Source organism: Hordeum vulgare, chromosome 2H (genome assembly GCF_904849725.1).
Source record: "Hordeum vulgare subsp. vulgare chromosome 2H, MorexV3_pseudomolecules_assembly, whole genome shotgun sequence".
Taxonomy (NCBI): Eukaryota; Viridiplantae; Streptophyta; class Magnoliopsida; order Poales; family Poaceae; genus Hordeum; species Hordeum vulgare.
The window spans coordinates 5,896,454-5,914,875 of record NC_058519.1 but is presented as its reverse complement, the minus strand read 5'-3'; the positions used below and the strand labels follow the sequence as shown (position 1 = coordinate 5,914,875).

At 45.0% G+C, this 18,422-nt stretch overlaps 2 protein-coding genes across 2 annotated transcripts; one reads left to right on the top strand and one right to left on the bottom strand.

The window, feature by feature from the left end:
* Positions 1 to 11,387: 11,387 nt before the first annotated feature.
* On the top strand, positions 11,388 to 12,728 carry LOC123429081 (probable WRKY transcription factor 38). The gene is made up of 2 exons (XM_045113146.1): positions 11,388 to 11,752; positions 12,413 to 12,728. The coding sequence occupies exons 1-2, from the start codon at positions 11,631 to 11,633 to the stop codon at positions 12,726 to 12,728; spliced, it is 438 nt and encodes a 145-aa protein (XP_044969081.1). The 5' UTR covers positions 11,388 to 11,630.
* A 565-nt stretch (positions 12,729 to 13,293) lies between these two features.
* LOC123429080 (probable carboxylesterase 5) lies at positions 13,294 to 14,999 on the bottom strand. The gene has a single exon (XM_045113144.1). The coding sequence runs from the start codon at positions 14,981 to 14,983 to the stop codon at positions 13,550 to 13,552; it is 1,434 nt and encodes a 477-aa protein (XP_044969079.1). The 5' UTR covers positions 14,984 to 14,999; the 3' UTR covers positions 13,294 to 13,549.
* Positions 15,000 to 18,422: the final 3,423 nt, after the last annotated feature.

Sequence of the window (18,422 nt, the reverse complement as noted above, 5' to 3'; positions counted from 1 at the left end):
GACGCACCTTTCCGCTTTGGGTTCCAGCTTTTCAGGCTGAAGCTTTTTGACATAAGCATCACATCCCCAAACTTTAAGAAACGACAACTTTGGCCTTTTGCCATACCACAGTTCGTATGGTGTCGTCTCAACGGATTTCGATGATGCCCTATTTAAAGTGAATGCAGCTGTTTCTAATGCATAACCCCAAAATGATAACGGCAAATCAGTAAGAGACATCATAGATCGCACCATTTCTAATAAAGTACGATTACGACGTTCGGACACACCATTACGCTGTGGTGTTCCGGGCGGTGTTAACTGCGAAACAATTCCACATTGTCTTAAGTGAGTACCAAACTCGAAACTCAGATATTCACCCCCACGATCAGACCGTAGGAACTTGATCTTCTTGTTACGATGATTTTCCACTTCACTCTGAAATTGCTTGAACTTTTCAAATGTTTCAGACTTGTGCTTCATCAAGTAGACATAACCATATCTACTTAGATCGTCAGTGAAGGTGAGAAAATAACGATATCCGCCGCGTGCCTCCACGCTCATTGGACCACACACATCGGTATGTATGATTTCCAACAAGTCACTTGCACGCTCCATTGTTCCGGAGAACGGAGTCTTAGTCATCTTGCCCATGAGGCATGGTTCGCACGTGTCAAGTGAATCAAAGTCAAGTGACTCCAAAAGTCCATCAGCATGGAGTTTCTTCATGCGCTTTACACCAATATGACCCAAGCGGCAGTGCCACAAAAATATGGCGCTATCATTGTTTACTCTAACTCTTTTGGTCTCAATGTTATGTATATGCGTATCTCTATCAAGATTCAATATGAACAATCCTCTCACATTCGGTGCATGACCATAAAAGATGTTACTCATAGTAATAGAACAACCATTATTCTCAGACTTAAAAGAGTAACCGTCTCGCAATAAACAAGATCCAGATATAATGTTCATGCTCAACGCAGGCACTAAATAACAATGATTTAAGTTCATCACTAATCCCGATGGTAGTTGAAGTGACACTGTGCCGACGGCGATTGCATCAACCTTGGAACCGTTTCCTACGCGCATCGTCACTTCGTCTTTCGCCATCCTTCGTCTATTCCGCAGTTCCTGCTTCGAGTTGCAAATGTGAGCAACAGAACCGGTATCGAATACCCAGGCACTACTACGAGAGCTGGTTAAGTACACATCAATAACATGTATATCAAATATACCTGATTTTTCTTTGCCCGCCTTCTTATCTGCCAGATACTTGGGGCAATTGCGCTTCCAGTGACCCATACCCTTGCAATAGAAGCACTCTGTTTCAGGCTTAGGTCCAGCCTTGGGTTTCTTCGGCGGATTGGCAACAGGCTTGCCGCTCTTCTTCGAATTGCCCTTCTTGCCTTTGCCGTTTCTCTTGAAACTAGTGATCTTGCTCACCATCAACACTTGATGTTCTTTACGGAGTTCAGACTCTGCGACTTTCAGCATCGCAAACAACTCGCCGGGAGACTTGTTCATCCCTTGCATGTTGTAGTTCAACACAAAGCCTTTATAGCTTGGCGGCAGTGATTGAAGGATTCTGTCAGTGATAGCTTCTTGCGGGAGTTCAATCCCCAATTCAGCTAGACGGTTTGAGTACCCAGACATTTTAAGCACATGTTCACTGACAGACGAGTTTTCCTCCATCTTGCAAGCATAGAATTTATCGGAGGTCTCATACCTCTCGATCCGGGCGTTCTTCTGAAAGATGAACTTCAACTCCTGGAACATCTCAAATGCTCCATGACGCTCAAAGCGACGTTGAAGTCCCGGTTCTAAGCCATACAAGACTGCACATTGAACTATTGAGTAGTCCTCCTTACGCGCTAACCAAGCGTTCTTAACATCCTGATCAGCCGTAGCGGGTGGTTCATCTCCTAGCGCAGCATTAAGGACATAATCCTTCTTTCCAGCTTGTAAGATTAGCTTAAGATTACGAGCCCAGTCTACAAAGTTGCTTCCATCATCTTTCAACTTAGCTTTCTCTAGGAACGTATTAAAATTGAGGATGACACTTGCGTGAGCCATGATCTACAACACAAATATATTCAAAGTGGACTTAGACTATGTTCAAGATAATTAGAGTTCAACTTAATCAAATTAGATGCTAAACTCCCACTCAAAAAGTACATCTCTCTAGTCATTTGAGTGGTTCATGATCCACCTACACTATCCCAAGTCCGATCATCACGTGAGTCGGGAGTAGTTTCAGTGGTAAGCATCCCTATGCTAATCATATCATCTATATGATTCATGATCGACCTTTCGGTCTCATGTGTTCCGAGGCCATGTCTGCACATGCTAGGCTCGTCAAGCTTAACCCGAGTGTTCCGCGTGGGCAACTGTTTTGCACCCGTTGTATGTGAACGTTGAGTCTATCACACCCGATCATCACGTGGTGTCTCGAAACGACGAACTGTAGCAACGGTGCACAGTCGGGGAGAACACAATTTCGTCTTGAAATTTTAGTGAGAGATCACCTCATAATGCTACCGTCGTTCTAAGCAAAATAAGGTGCATAAAAGGATTAACATCACATGCAATTCATAAGTGACATGATATGGCCATCATCACGTGCTTCTTGATCTCCATCACCAAAGCACCGGCACGATCTTCTTGTCACCGGCGCCACACCATGATCATCCATCAACGTGTCGCCATCGGGGTTGTCGTGCTACTTATGCTATCACTACTAAAGCTACATCCTAGCAAAATAGTAAACGCATCTGCAAGCACATATGTTAGTATAAAGACAACCCTATGGCTCCTGCCGGTTGCCGTACCATCGACGTGCAAGTCGATATTTCTATTACAACATGATCATCTCATACATCCAATATATCACATCACATCATTGGCCATATCACATCACAATCATACCCTGCAAAAACAAGTTAGACGTCCTCTAATTTTGTTGTTGCAAGTTTTACGTGGTGACCAAGGGTATCTAGTAGGATCGCATCTTACTTACGCAAACACCACAACGGAGATGTATGAGTTGCTATTTAACCTCATCCAAGGACCTCCTCGGTCAAATCCGATTCAACTAAAGTTGGAGAAACCGTCACTTGCCAGTCATCTTTGAGCAAAGGGGGTTACTCGTAACGATGAAACCAGTCTCTCGTAAGCGTACGAGTAATGTCGGTCCAAGCCGCTTCAATCCAACAATGCCGCGGAATCAAGAAAAGACTAAGGAGGGCAGCAAAACGCACATCACCGCCCACAAAACCTTTTGTGTTCTACTCGAGAAGACATCTACGCATGAACCTAGCTCATGATGCCACTGTTGGGAAACGTCGCATGGGAAACAAAAAATTTCCTACGCGCACGAAGACCTATCATGGTGATGTCCATCTACGAGAGGGGATGAGTAATCTACGTACCCTTGTAGATCGTACAGCAGAAGCGTTAGAGAACGCGGTTGATGTAGTGGAACGTCCTCACGTCCCTCGATCCGCCCCGCGAACAATCCCGCGATCAGTCCCACGATCTAGTACCGAACGGACGGCACCTCCGCGTTCAGCACACGTACAGCTCGACGATGATCTCGGCCTTCTTGATCCAGCAAGAGAGACGGAGAGGTAGAAGAGTTCTCCGGCAGCGTGACGACGCTCCGGAGGTTGGTGATGACCTCGTCTCAGCAGGGCTCCGCCCGAGCTCCGCAGAAACGCGATCTAGAGGAAAAACTATGGAGGTATGTGGTCGGGCTGCCGTGGCAAAAGTTGTCTCAAATCAGCCCTAATACCTTAGTATATATAGGAGGGAGGGGGAGGGAAGAGGCAGCCTCAAACCCTCAAGGTTTGGCCGAAATTGGAGGTGGAGGAGTCCTACTCCAATCCTACTTGGAGTAGGATTCCACCTTCCCACTTGGAAACTCTTTCCACCTTGTGTTTTTTCCTTCTCAAACCTTATGGGCCTTAGTGGGAACTTATTCCAGCCCACTAGGGGCTGGTTTATCTCTTCCCATAGCCCATGAGACCCCTTGGGGCGTGACACCCCTCCCGATGGTCCCCGGCACCCCTCCCGGCACTCCCGGTACACTACCGATGAGCCCGAAACTTTTCCGGTAATGCACGAAAACCTTCCGGTAACCAAATGGGGTCATCCTATATATCAATCTTCGTTTCCGGACCATTCCGGAAACCCTCTTGACGTCCGTGATCTCATCCGGGACTCCGAACAACATTCGGTAACCAACCATATAACTCAAATACGCATAAAACAACGTCGAACCTTAAGTGTGCAGACCCTGCGGGTTCGAGAACTATGTAGACATGACCCGAGAGACTCCTCGGTCAATATCCAATAGCGGGACCTGGATGCCCATATTGGATCCTACATATTCTACGAAGATCTTATCGTTTGAACCTCAGTGCCAAGGATTCGTATAATCCCGTATGTCATTCCCTTTGTCCTTCGGTATGTTACTTGCCCGAGATTCGATCGTCAGTATCCGCATACCTATTTCAATCTCGTTTACCGGCAAGTCTCTTTACTCGTTCCGTAATACAAGATCCCGCAACTTACACTAAGTTACATTGCTTGCAAGGCTTGTGTGTGATGTTGTATTACCGAGTGGGCCCCGAGATACCTCTCCGTCACACGGAGTGACAAATCCCAGTCTTGATCCATACTAACTCAACTAACACCTTCGGAGATACCTGTAGAGCATCTTTATAGTCACCCAGTTACGTTGCAACGTTTGATACACACAAAGCATTCCTCCGGTGTCAGTGAGTTATATGATCTCATGGTCATAGGAATAAATACTTGACACGCAGAAAACAGTAGCAACAAAATGACACGATCAACATGCTACGTCTATTAGTTTGGGTCTAGTCCATCACGTGATTCTCCCAATGACGTGATCCAGTTATCAAGCAACAACACCTTGTTCATAATCAGAAGACACTGACTATCATCGATCAACTGGCTAGCCAACTAGAGGCATGCTAGGGATGGTGTTTTGTCTATGTATCCACACATGTAAATGAGTCTTCATTCAATACAATTATAGCATGGATAATAAACTATTATCTTGATACAGGAATTATAATAATAACTATACATTTATTATTGCCTCTAGGGCATAATTCCAACAGGGACAACCAGGGGCCTGCTGTAGGGGCTGCTAAGACTGGACAAGGTTTAGGTCCGCATCGAGGAGGAGGCGGGTACCAGGGTCACAAGAGCTTCGGACAGCACTGGAACGATAACTACACCGGTAAAGGAGGTGGTCGCGGGCTGTGGAACACCGGAGGAGGTCCAGGGGGAGGTAATCAGTGGCACCGACCCTTTCAACCTCCGGATGGTAACTTTGTCGAAGGTGCTAGGGGATCAAACTATAGGCAGCGTGGGGGTGGCGGAGTGCGCACCTTTGGGCGGAATAACTTGGTGCCTAAGTGGAAGGAAGTTCCACAAACGACAAATGAGGTGGCTCTAGGTAACACCTCCAGTTCTGCTGCTGCTGAGGACGTTCCACCTAAGACGGCTGAGGACACAGACACAACGCGACCCAATAAGGCAGCTCGCAAGAAGGAAAAATTGACGTGTTACAGATGTGGGGTGCCTGGTCATTTTGTAGTTGACTGCACCACTGCTATTTGCGATATTTGTCAAAAACCTGGGCATGATGCAGCTGCATGTCCACTTCTTTTAGCTCCCAAGCCGGTGATCAATATTTATGGTGTCTGTCAGAGCAGACTTATGTTTTTTGAGACACCAACATCTTCATCTGTTCTCGCTCCGCCTCGCCTTGAGAGTTCAAGAACGGGACTGGTAAAGGTAACAAATGGGACGCTAACAGCAGAACAAGTTTCTCAACAGATGAGAAGACTTGTGTCCGAGACATACCAGTGGGCACCACATAAGATAGATGAGCAATGCTTTCAAGTTGAGTTTCCAAGAAGAGAGGATCTTCAACGGTTGCTCGCATTCGGGGTCAGCAAGGTTAGTGGAAGCAAATGCTTACTTGAGTTTGAGGAATGTAAAAAACCAGAACCACAGGGTACACGGTTACAGAAGGTCTGGATCAGATTTTCAGGCATTCCTGAGATCCTACTTAATGACTTCCTCATCGTATGGAGTCTTAGATCCTTGATTGGTAAAACGGAGAGAGTAGATATGCCATTTACTCGCAAAAGAGGGATAGCCAGAGTGCGTGTGATGGTCCTAGATGTTGAGTGCATTCCTGACTATGCTCCGTGGTCTTATGATGGAGTGCACTATGATCTAGAACTAGAGGTGGAGAAGGAGACCCAACAACAATCACAAGATGGTGATGTTCACATGGCGGATGGTGAGGATCGGGATAGGGATCACGGACAAGCGAAGCAGGATGAGCAATCCGATGGACCCAACGCAAAAACAAATCCTCCATCTTCTTCCACTAATGATAAGCCGATAAATAGCGGTGCACCTTCTTCCTTTACTTCACACATGGCTACAATACGGTTTGGATCATTTGATGTGATGCCTATACCGGCTAGCCTTTGCGCAGCAGCATGCGTCGACGAGGGTAAAAACCAAGCAGCTGAGGAGGATATAATTCAGGAACAATACGGCACTATAACGCCAACGCCGGGGGTACAACAAGAGGTGTTGAACACAACAGATATGACATACATGCAGGGCACGGGGGATATACAACCGATTGGCATGCATGGGCATGCAGACTCGGTTGCATGTGAGGATACGTCCACAGTACAGGATGACATGCATGATCTTGGTTCAGGAAGAAAGTGCATTACCGTCTCTACTGCACAAATGGATGATTCTGCAAATAAATATGGCATGCAGGGTATGAAGGGATACCAACCAACGGGCATGCATGGCCGCGCAGCATCAGCTGCAGGGGACACTTCGTCCACGGCACAGGAAGTAAGACTGGACTATGGCTCGGGCAGCAACGGTAGTAACAGTATCGACAGAGGTCGATCTCCTAATATACACCCGAATGCACAAAATGATGATCAACAAGGTACTAAATCTGTAACGACTGGCCAGGTTCAGTATACTTCCGAGATTGAGGCGACAGGCCACAGAAACACAGGAGTATCTGCAGATGATGTGATCGCATTTGACAGAATTTCAGATCCTTCTACCGGAAATCAACGTCTCAGTCAACGTATCCAGAAGCAGCCGGATGCGGATGATATGTCGCTAGGGCGTGCCATGAGGGCAGCGAAGCTTAGAGACATTGAGACATCTACAGGTATGCATATTGATCATTTTGCTTCAATACTTCACTTTACTGATTCAGAGATTTTGCATAATGCTAGCGACATAGGAATTTCCTTGGGTACTTCTAGCAAACAATTAGCTAAATCCATTAATGATATTCTTGACTTAGAAGCAGATAGAACCATAGAGTTTATTCAAAATCTAGCAGCGGTGAAACCAATGAATGAAACAGATTTTAATGACTTAGGTGGTGCAGAATTACAAAATCCATGTCATAACTTAGTACACTTAGAGGGAGAGGAAGAGGAGGTGGAGGATACGGAATTAGAGGGGTATACGGCCTCTTTGATTGATGGTTCTCTTCCACCAATAATTAACCAAGATTGTAACACGCAAATGATTCAGGAAAAACCAAAGAGACCTTGGAAAAGGAAGGTTTTTCCTGAATCAGCGGTAAGAAGAAGTGCTAGAGTGAAGCAAAAGAAAAAATTTCATGATGAAATATGAAAGGACTTTTCTGGAATAGCAGAGGTCTAGCGGACTTGGCTAAAAGGAGGTTCCTTAGAGATACATCGATAGAAAATAAGCTTGATTTTATGGCTCTGCAAAAAACTGGCAGGGATAATTTCACACCTCAATTTTTAAATACCTTATCGGGAGGGGTTGATTTTGATTGGCACTGTTTGCCATCAAGGGGTAGATCCGGTGGTATCTTACTTGGTGTCAAATGTGAGACTTTAGAGGTGATGAGTGTGGTTTACTGCGAGTTTACTGTCAAGTTTCGTGTGAGGTCGAAGCTCGATGGCTTCAAGTGGGCTTTGGTAGCTGTATATGGAGCGGCGCAACCAGAACTAAAACCTGACTTTCTTGCTGATCTAGTAAGAATTTGTGGAGAAGAAAGACTTCCAATTATGGTGGGGGGAGACTTTAATATCATTAGAAGACAGGAGGAAAAGAATAATGATAACTTTGACGAACGATGGTCACTTATGTTTAATATGGTTATTGAAAGTCTTGATCAACGGGAGATCGAGCTCACTGGTAGACAATTCACATGGGCGAACTCACTACCGGTCCCAACATATGAGAAGTTGGATCGTGTACTCACGAGTGTCCAGTGGGAGCAAAAATATCCCTTGGTCACAATACGGGCTCTACAGAGAGCCATCTCCGATCACACACCTCTCATGGTCGACTCAGGGGCGGCCAACCATGTGGGGAATAAAAATGTCTTCTCATTTGAGCTAAGTTGGTTTGAACAAGAAGGTTTCATAGATCTCATAGCTACAGAGTGGGCTAGGGATTTAGGTGGATATACGAACATAGAAAGATGGCAAAATAAAATAAGACATTTGCGCCAATTTCTGAGAGGATGGGCGAAAAATCAGAGGGGTATATATAAAATAGAAAAAGAAAGACTGACTCGTCTGATTGAAGAATTATACGTGAAAGCCGAGTCAACGCAGCTGAATTTATCAGATAGAATTAATAAAATTAATGCTGAAAAGGATTTGCAAAAATTGTTGAGAGAAGAGGAAATTAAATGGGCACAAAGAGCTAAGGTTACAAAGGTGGTTCATGGGGATGATAATACTAAATTCTTTCATATGATTGCAAATGGCAAACATCGAAAGAAATTAATTACACAACTTGAGCAAGATGAGGGAACAATAGTAGGTCATGAGAACTTAAAAATATACATATCTGAATATTACAAGAAATTATTTGGTCCGACAAAAGAGACGATGGTCTCTTTGGATGAAGCCTTAACTCAAGATATACCTCAACTCAAAGCAGAGGAGAATGAGGTGTTATCAGCTCCATTTACAGAGAGAGAGAGGTTCTTGATTCAATCACACAAATGGAACAGAATAAGGCACCGGGGCCAGATGGGTTTCCGGCAGAATTTTATAAAAAGTGTTGGCATATCATCAAAAGAGACCTCATGCCTATGTTCCAGGATTTATTTGATGGCCAGCTGCACCTATTCCACCTAAACTTTGGAACAATTACATTATTGCCAAAAAAGGTGGAAGCTATACGCATTGAGCAGTTCAGACCGATTTGTCTGCTTAATGTGAGTTTGATTTTTTTTACAAAGGTTGGTACACATAGATTAACGAAGATAGCTCACTCAGTTGTCCAACCGACGCAGACTGCGTTTATGCCAGGGAGACATATCTTAGAGGGTGTTGTGGTCCTTCATGAAACGGTACACGAAATCCATACAAAGAAATTGGATGGGATTATTTTCAAAGTAGATTTCGAGAAAGCCGACGATAAAGTAAAATGGCCATTTCTTCAACAGGCTTTACGTATGAAAGGATCCAACCAAAGATGGAGAGATCAGGTTGATACTTTCATTCAGAAAGGAAGTGTAGGAATTAGAGTTAACGATGACATAGGTCATTATTTTCAAACACATAAAGGATTAAGGCAGGGTGACTCAATGTCTCCAGTGTTGTTCAACATAGTTGCAGACATGTTGACAATACTCATTAATCGAGCCAAAGATAAGGGCCAAGTTGGAGGACTAGTTCCGCATCTCGTAGATGGGGGTGTATCTATTTTACAATATGCGGATGATACAATTCTTTTTATGGAACATGATATGGCTAAAGCGAGGAATATGAAATTATTATTGTGCTTATTTGAACAACTATCGGGACTGAAAATTAATTTCCATAAAAGCGAACTCTTATGTTTTGGGAAGGCAAAAGAGGAGCAACACGCTTATAGGCAGTTATTTGGATGTGAACTAGGTTCACTACCATTTAATTACCTCAGGATCCCTATCCATCATAGAAGACTGACAAATAAAGAATGGAAATGTATTGAAGATAGATTTGAAAAAAAATTAAGTTGCTGGAAGGGCAAACTTATGTCATATGGAGGGAGGCTAATATTAATCAACTCAGTATTAACAAGCCTACCCATGTTTTTATTGTCTTTTTTTTAAATACCAGTAGGGGTGCGAAAAAGACTAGATTTCTATCGATCTCGTTTCTTCTGGCAAAGTGATGAAGCTAAGAAGAAATATAGATTGGCACGTTGGGATATGTTATGTCGACCCAAAGACCAGGGGGGTTTGGGCATTGAAAATTTGGAAGTGAAAAACATATGTTTGCTTAGCAAATGGCTATATAAGCTATCCACAGAATCTGAAGGAATGTGGATTCAAATATTGAAGAATAAATACCTTCATTCTAAAACTTTAGCTCAGGTTACATCTAGACCTAATGACTCACTTTTTGGAAAGGGTTAATGAAGATAAAGATGACCTTTTTCCAGAAAGTGAAATTTATAGTTGGTAATGGTACCTCAACAAGGTTTTGGGAAGATACTTGGCTTGGAGATACACCTCTTGCACTTCAATACCCCCTGTTATATAATATTGCACAACGTAAAGAGGACTATATATCTATGGTATTACAATCGGTCCCTTTTAATATGCAGTTCAGGCGTGCTTTAGTGGGAGCACGCTGGGATGCATGGTTGCATCTGGTTAGGAGACTGATGCAGGTGCAATTATCAAACCGCACGGATAATGTTCGGTGGATTTTAGCTGCGAATGGGGTATTCTCAGTAAAGTCCATGTACTTGGATCTGATTAATACAGGAACATTATCCAGATCATTAAAAATTTGGAACATCAAAGTGCCGCTCAAGATTAAAGTTTTCATGTGGTTTATACACAAAGGTGTGATATTAACCAAAGATAACTTAATTAAACGTAGATGGAGAGGTAGATCCAATTGTTGCTATTGTGAGCAAAATGAAACAATAAGACACCTTCTCTTACAATGCCCGCTTGCAAAACTATTATGGAGAACTATTCAAATAGCTTTCAATATCGTCCCACCTACATGTATTAGCTCAATATTTACAACGTGGCTCAACGGAGTTGACATTAAAATATCTAAACTTATTGGGATTGGGATATGTGCTTTGTTTTGGGCTATATGGAATACCAGAAATGATATAACTTTTAATGGCAAGAACTTCAATAATTTTTTGCAGATTATCTTCAGAGCAACATCTTGGATCCGTACGTGGTCGTTACTCAGTCATGTGGACTCCAGGGGACGTATGGATATTGGGTGCAACCGATGGGAGATGGTCTCACGGATTATCTTCAACCGATTTGGATGGCGTGCTGATAATAGGCTAGGTGTATAGGCATCGTAGTCTACTTTTACGCACGCCGGATGTGGCAGTTTTTTTTTTCAATTTCATTTTCGTTTTATTTCATACCTCGAGCTGTCGAGCGTGGAGCTACGTGAACATCACACGTTGTTTATTTTATCTTTAATAAGATGGTTGCATGCATCAATTGATGCAGAGGCCGGGGGCTCGTTTCCTCCTTATAAAAAAATGTATCTCGCTAATTAATTATTTGCCACTTATATATATATGAACCCATGCTATGTAGGAGGAACAACGAAAAGCGGTCAAGATCACTTGTAACAATTGTTCCACATTACGATGGCCATCATTGGAGAAAATATGGGCAGAAGAACATCAACGGGAGGCAACATGCTAGGTACATATACTACTCCTAAATAGTTCATTCAAGCTTATATATCGTCACATTACTACTACATCAACCTACATTTCTACTGCCCTTATCTGAGATGATTGAGACTTAACGGTTCTGTTATGAAGAACAATTGGAGGGAATCGCCAGGGATATATATGTACGTCGAACAACAAAGATATATTATGAACCAGCATAATGCCGTAATCGTACATAGTTTTGAGGGGAAGGGGAGCCGTCGCGATTAGCTACACTACTCGAACATGCCTAGTACACATCCCAATAGATCTCTTGCTACCATCTCTCTCCCTTCTTCACTCTTGGGGAATCCTCGCCGCATATCCTCTGTCTCCTCCCTCGATATTCTATTTTGTTCACAATTTCTCCAAGTATATTTGGATCTATGGAGAGTGGATGGCGAGGAGGATGAAGGGCAAGACTAGGCTTAGGCCATCGCAGTAAAGTTAGGCATGTCATGTCCATGTCGCGCTCTTTCACGTTCCTAGCTTTCTCGCATGATGACCTAGTCAGTCGTTTGGATATCTTTTCTTTCAACCATTTCGGATTGTTGACTTTCGCTAATGAAAGTAGTTGTTATATTTACATGTTATGAAGCAACTAATTATTCATTGTAATGCATAACTAATCAAACTTGCAATTAAACAGGAGCTACTACAGATGCGCCTACACGGAACGGAACTGCTCAACAACCAAGACAATCCAACAACAGGATCATAATGGAACTCTTAATTGTGAAGATGAAACTGCAAAGTACATTGTTGTGTACTATGGTCATCATAGTTGCAGGGCTGACATCACAAGAAATGCCGCAAACATTGACCCTAGTGTGGATCTAATTCAAAGTGGCAAAATGGCTGGAGCAGTAACCGACTTTGAAAAGTTTGACCAGCAGGACTTGGACGTGTCGTCTCTGACAGAGGTGTTCGACAACCCTGAGCTGAATTGGGACATCATTTGCTAGCCAGACAGGAGATGTGGACATTCATTAGAAAAGGGAAGTATATATCTCTATATGGAAATTTTGGTTGAATTTGGATGAGTTGATAATCATGTCTAGTTTATAAAAGTCTTGTAGATAGGCAGAGATCCTTTTTGTGTTCAAATGTATGTGCTTGTTTGTTTGATTGATGCATTTTGCTTATTTGAGATGTATATTGCTTGTAACACCAATAATAGATTTTGTTCGATCTAGTGTTAAAAAATGTCTTACGCCGGAGGGAGTAGTTGCTGCACATCCACATATTGTACAAGTAAGGGTGCTGGTGATAGTTGCACATGCGCTCGTGGTGTGGGACTAAGTTGTTTCTTGTTTTGTTTTTCGGTTTTTCTAAAATACATCTAGACGTGAGATAAATATTGCACATCTAGGTCATATTTTCTTTTTCTTTTTTCCTTTTTATTCTTGATTTAATTAGTCAGTTAGTTGTGTAATAACTATGTCATATCTGGGTGTATCTTAGTGACACCCATTATTTTTTCCGAGAAAAATATGACTCTAGTTGCACAACCATCGGTAGGTTGTCGAATTATGATTAAAATTTGTATAAACTTGATATATGAGAATACATGATACACCAACAGTACATAACTCAAGACCTTAAATACACCATTCATGTATAAGAAAGAAAAACACCCAAAAGTCATTTCTTTTGACCCGAGCAAGGAGCTTGTAAATAGGGTGTCATTATTGCACTTATACTGGAGCATGCTTAAGCTTAACCATTACCCTTGATCTTTTGTTTCACCTGGCCTGGATGCATGTAGATTATCATCATCCGCGCGCTAGATGAAGTTGTGAAAAACACAACTGCAAGGAGCTGTTATTGCTGATGATGCGAACCTCATGTTGGTGCTGTTTGGCCTGATAACATGCCCCAGGACTGACCCATAGCTTGTTTTGGATGCTCTTCGTCCATGTCCAATGTGTAAGCAGCTAGTACGTGTCGCCGCATCTCTGGCTTTCATGGCCGTCCCGTAGCCATGTACGTCCATATACGGCCTGGTTGGCACGCGTAGAACAGGCTGGACGGCCCTGTGCATCTTACCTTGGCATGCAAGTAGCTCTTGAACTTGTGGCAGTTGCAGCGGCAAGGGCGCCGTGCGCTGGTTGATGAACCGCACTATGCTCTCCATGAGAATCTTGCTGGTGGCACGCAGCGGGTTGTACAGGTGAAAGCCATGGTCTTCCCCCTCCGACTCCACCAATGTCACCGCGTTTTCATCATCGGCCCATGAGCAGCAGTCACGCATGCGGGATGCCAGACGACGCCCGCGGTCACGCAAGGTGTCCTTGTCGGCGACGGCGACCAGCACACGGCGGCATCTCAGCGAGGCGATATCCTCGTCGAGTGGGTTGACCCGGCGATCGTCGTTGCCCAGACGGCCGGCCGTAGCGAACGGCCAGAGCCTGTCGATGGCCTCAGGAGCAAACATTGCGATGCCGTCCCATACTGCCTCAGAGCTGGACAGCCGGTCGGTCCCCCAGAAGTATGGATGCACGATGACCAGCCCCTCGATGTAGATGCGGCTGCCACCACCGCTGGCCGCACGCACCGCCGTGTTGTAGACGATGTTCCCGCCGGCGCTGTCGCCGGCAAGGAACGTCCGCCCGAGGTCGGCGTAGTTGGAAATCCATGGATCGGAGAGGGTGGCCACCCACTGTAGCGCCGCCCATGCATCGTCGTAGGCCGCAGGAACAGGATGCTCCGGCGCGAGATTGTACTCCACGGACACGACGAGCGCCCCGGCGCGCGCCGCCAGAGACCTGATGTAGTTGTGGTAAGTCCGAGAGAAGGCGCTCTCCGTGCAGAAGGATCCTCCATGGACGTACATGACGACGGGGATCCTCTCGCCGGCAGAGGCAGCTGCAACGGAGGGAAGGAACAGGCGTGCGGACACATCGGTGGATTTGTCGACGACGACGTCCCTCGTTGCCACTCCACGGTTATCTGCCGGGTCCTCGGACGCTGCCACGAATGGGCTGTGCAGTAAGCGCTCGACACTGCCGCCCTTGTATTCCCGTATGAATGGATACAGGTCGACGGTGATGTCCTCCTCGCCGTCATCCTTCTTCCTTAGTACCGGCGGAGAACTTTTGCTTGCTTGCATCGTACGTGCTTGATGGAGCTTGCTAGTGCCTAGTAGTGGTGTGTCGATTACTTTAGTGGCAAAGAGAGCCTTGCATGCATCACGTGTCAAATCGAAATTAACAAGCATCTATATTTTGGGTTGTCTACCTTGTGGTGGCTCTGAATTAAGTTCCTTATTGGTTTTTATAGATGAAATTTGATCCCACTCCAACATGACCATGTATGCCTGCACAACTGCTAACGAATGATGGAATCGTTCGACCACTGAGTGTTGCTTCTGCAATGAAGATGAAACAGTACATTCACTGTTCATCTTTTGACCTGATATGGACATGCTGTTGGAGCCCGACGCGGTTTACGCGGACTTAAAATCAACCAACAGATTTAAAACGTTTTCCAATATTTGATGTCTTACAATTCATTTATGTCACCTTATTATATTTGGTCAGTTGACACTGTTTGAAGATGGTCAGCAATTGTCCAAGCAGTGCTGACAACATGTGAGTGACATGCTCGGTATTAAATAGGGTTTGGGGTACTGGGAGAAAAATCTGGACTACCCGCATTTCTTAGAGCATATCTAGTAGAGCCCTCAAACTCTTAAATCCTTAAACATAACCGCTTTTTTATAGTTTTTATAAAAAAACGGTGTAGACTAGAACCCTTAAATCCTTAAACCCGTAAAAAAAATTAGAAGTCCAACCCTCAAACCCCTTCCCAGCATGTAGAAGTGAGGATTGGAAGGGAAAACTACCCCCAACCCACACTCCACTTCCCACCTCGCGCGGGAGGCATTTGGTTCCCCGCGCGCGCGAGGAAGTCGCCTCGGCCGCCGCCGCCCCGCCTCCCCCCCCCCCCCCCGCGCTCCGGCCGCCGCCCTGCGCTCCCTCTGCGCCCCGGCCGTCGCCCCGGCCGCCGCCCTCCGGCCGCCGCCCCGCCTCCCCCCGCGCTCCGGCCGCCGCCCCGCGCTCGCTCCGCGCCTCGGCCGTCGCCCCGCCGCCCCTCCGTGCCCCGGCCGTCACCCTCCTTGCCCCGCCGCCCTCCGCATCTCGGTCGCCGCCCACCGCGCTCCGGCTGCCGCCCCCGCGCCCCGGCCGTCGCCCCGCCGCCCCTCCGCGCCCCGGCCGTTGCCCTCCTTGCCCCGCCGCCCTCCGCATCTCGGTCGCCGCCCACCGCGCTCCGGCTGCCGCCCCCGCGCCCCGGCCGCCGCCCCGCCTCCCCTCTGCTCCCCGGCCCCGTCCCCGCCCCGCCCTGGATGCCGCCCGCCCGCGCCCCGCCTCGGCCGGCCGTCCCCGCCCCGCCCCGGTGAGTTTTTTTACTTTATAAGGGTTCTAGTCTTTGCCTCTGTTTTTCAACCCTTAAAAGTATTAAAAATAGCCAATTCTCAACCCTTAAAACTGGTTTTAGATTTAAGGGTTTGAGGGTTCTACTAGAGATGCTCTTACCACCCCACGAGATTTGCATATGCTGGCAAAAAATCTTTTTTATTTATTTAAACTGATAACGTCTAGTCTTTATACTACATAAATACTCCCTCCGTTCCAAAATATAAGACCTTTTAGAGATTTTACTAAAAGACTACATACGAAACAAAATGAGTGAATCTATATTTTAAAATATGTCTATGTGCATACGTATGTAGTTTATAATACAATCTCTAAAAGGTATTATATTTAGGAACGGAGGGAGTAGAACATAATGTCCCATCTTTCGCTCAGTTTTCTCTCCACCACCCATTCATACAACCTCCCACGCACGACCTTCACCCTTCCACCGATTGTTTTTCAGCCATTCTCTATCCCAGATCTATTTAAACCGACTTTTACCCCGTAGATCTATTTAAACTGATTTGTATCTGCTAATCAGATCAGTCTTTGGAATATTTCATAACGACTTTATGGAAAGTAACCAATCATGCTCAATCTGTAATTAATCTCTACAAAATATTTGTTAATGCCAAATATTTTGAAAAGGAATATCATGCACAAACATTACAGCTAACCAAGTACTGTTACAGATTTTGGTAAGGCCACATATCAGACAAAGATATTATATGTGTCCATGTATGTTCTCTGAGAGTTCCTATTTTACTTAACTAGGTGAATTTTCTGTGGTATTTGCTCGGAATTTTGCATTGAACATTGTATCCATCTTTCTCGTACACCCCACCCCCTTCACTTTCTCTTGTTATTCAATAGGCAAAACCATGGGAAGGGGTGACCAGGGCATCACGCCTTCGAGGTGCCCAAGTACTTGTAGTCGTCACTAGGTAGTCTATAGACCAGGTTCTAATTTTTTTTGTTTCCTATATCAAATGGTATCCATATTAAATTTATTTTGTTAGTAGATATTATTATTTTGTATATAACTTAACACAAATTAAAATTGACATATTAAGTAAATACATTTTTGTAGTACCTTTTGAAAAAAGTCGAGAGTGACTCTATACAACAAATAATCATATAATGATTACATTTAGAGAAGAACTAATTTCGGTTTTACTCCTACTAGAGTTTCTCCACAATGTCTTCCAAAAAAAAGTTTGACCACTAACAAAAAGTAGTAGGACTTTTATCAAATTTTCCATTAGTTGTGTCACACTACTAATTTTTCCAATATGAGTTCCAACAACTCATTCTTCCCTTAAGAGTGCGCTCAATTACGCCACTCGACACCGGTATCGCTCTGTCAAACACCATTGATAGGGGGTGCAATGACCTGAATTGCGTTGGACATCACTTGCTAACGCTCCATATAACAAGGGGGTCCTAATTGTCAGCACACCGATAATTAAATTAGAATAAAACATAACAACACATTACGATTCGATCACCCACGCGCAAATCTATGTTTTGTCATGATTTGATTCACTATGTGCTAAATACTAGAGTTGTAGTGGGAACACTCACAAGGGGGATTAGGAGATTTTTGTCACTTCACCGTAGTTAATGACCTTTGTTGAGACTGTAATTGTATCGAGTGGTATTTTTGAGCACACGCTTAAGAGCAAGTACAATAAGGTACAGTCAGCAGGCTGTAAGGATTAAAATACTATATTTTTGCTGAGTTGGATGAGAGAGAAGGGAAGCGGACTCTTCGTGAAGAGCGAGCTCTAGCACGTGCTCCTAAGTGCTTTGTGAGAATGAAAGGTGGACCATATATGATAAAAGCACACTGGTAGAAAAAGAGGCTTCCGTCCAGCCCCATAAGTCGCGAAACTGTAGGAACCGCGACTAATGAATTCTTTAGTCGCGGTTCGGAAGACGAACCGCGACCAAAGTCCTGGGCCCAGGGCGCTCGGTGGCCAGCTGGTGAACGTGAGGGGCTTTAGTCGCGGTTGGCCAGGCCAACCGCGACTAAAGGTCTTTAGTCGCCGGTCGCCTGGCCAACCGCGACTAAAGGTCGTTGCGCGCGGGAACGAAAAACCCGTCAAAAACCCTTTAGTCGCGGTTGGTAAAGGTCGTTGCGCGCGGGAACGAAAAACCCGCCAAAAACCCTTTAGTCGCGGTTGGGGAGGCGACCCGCGACTAAAGGGTAGCCTTTAGTCGCGGGTCGCCTCCCCAACC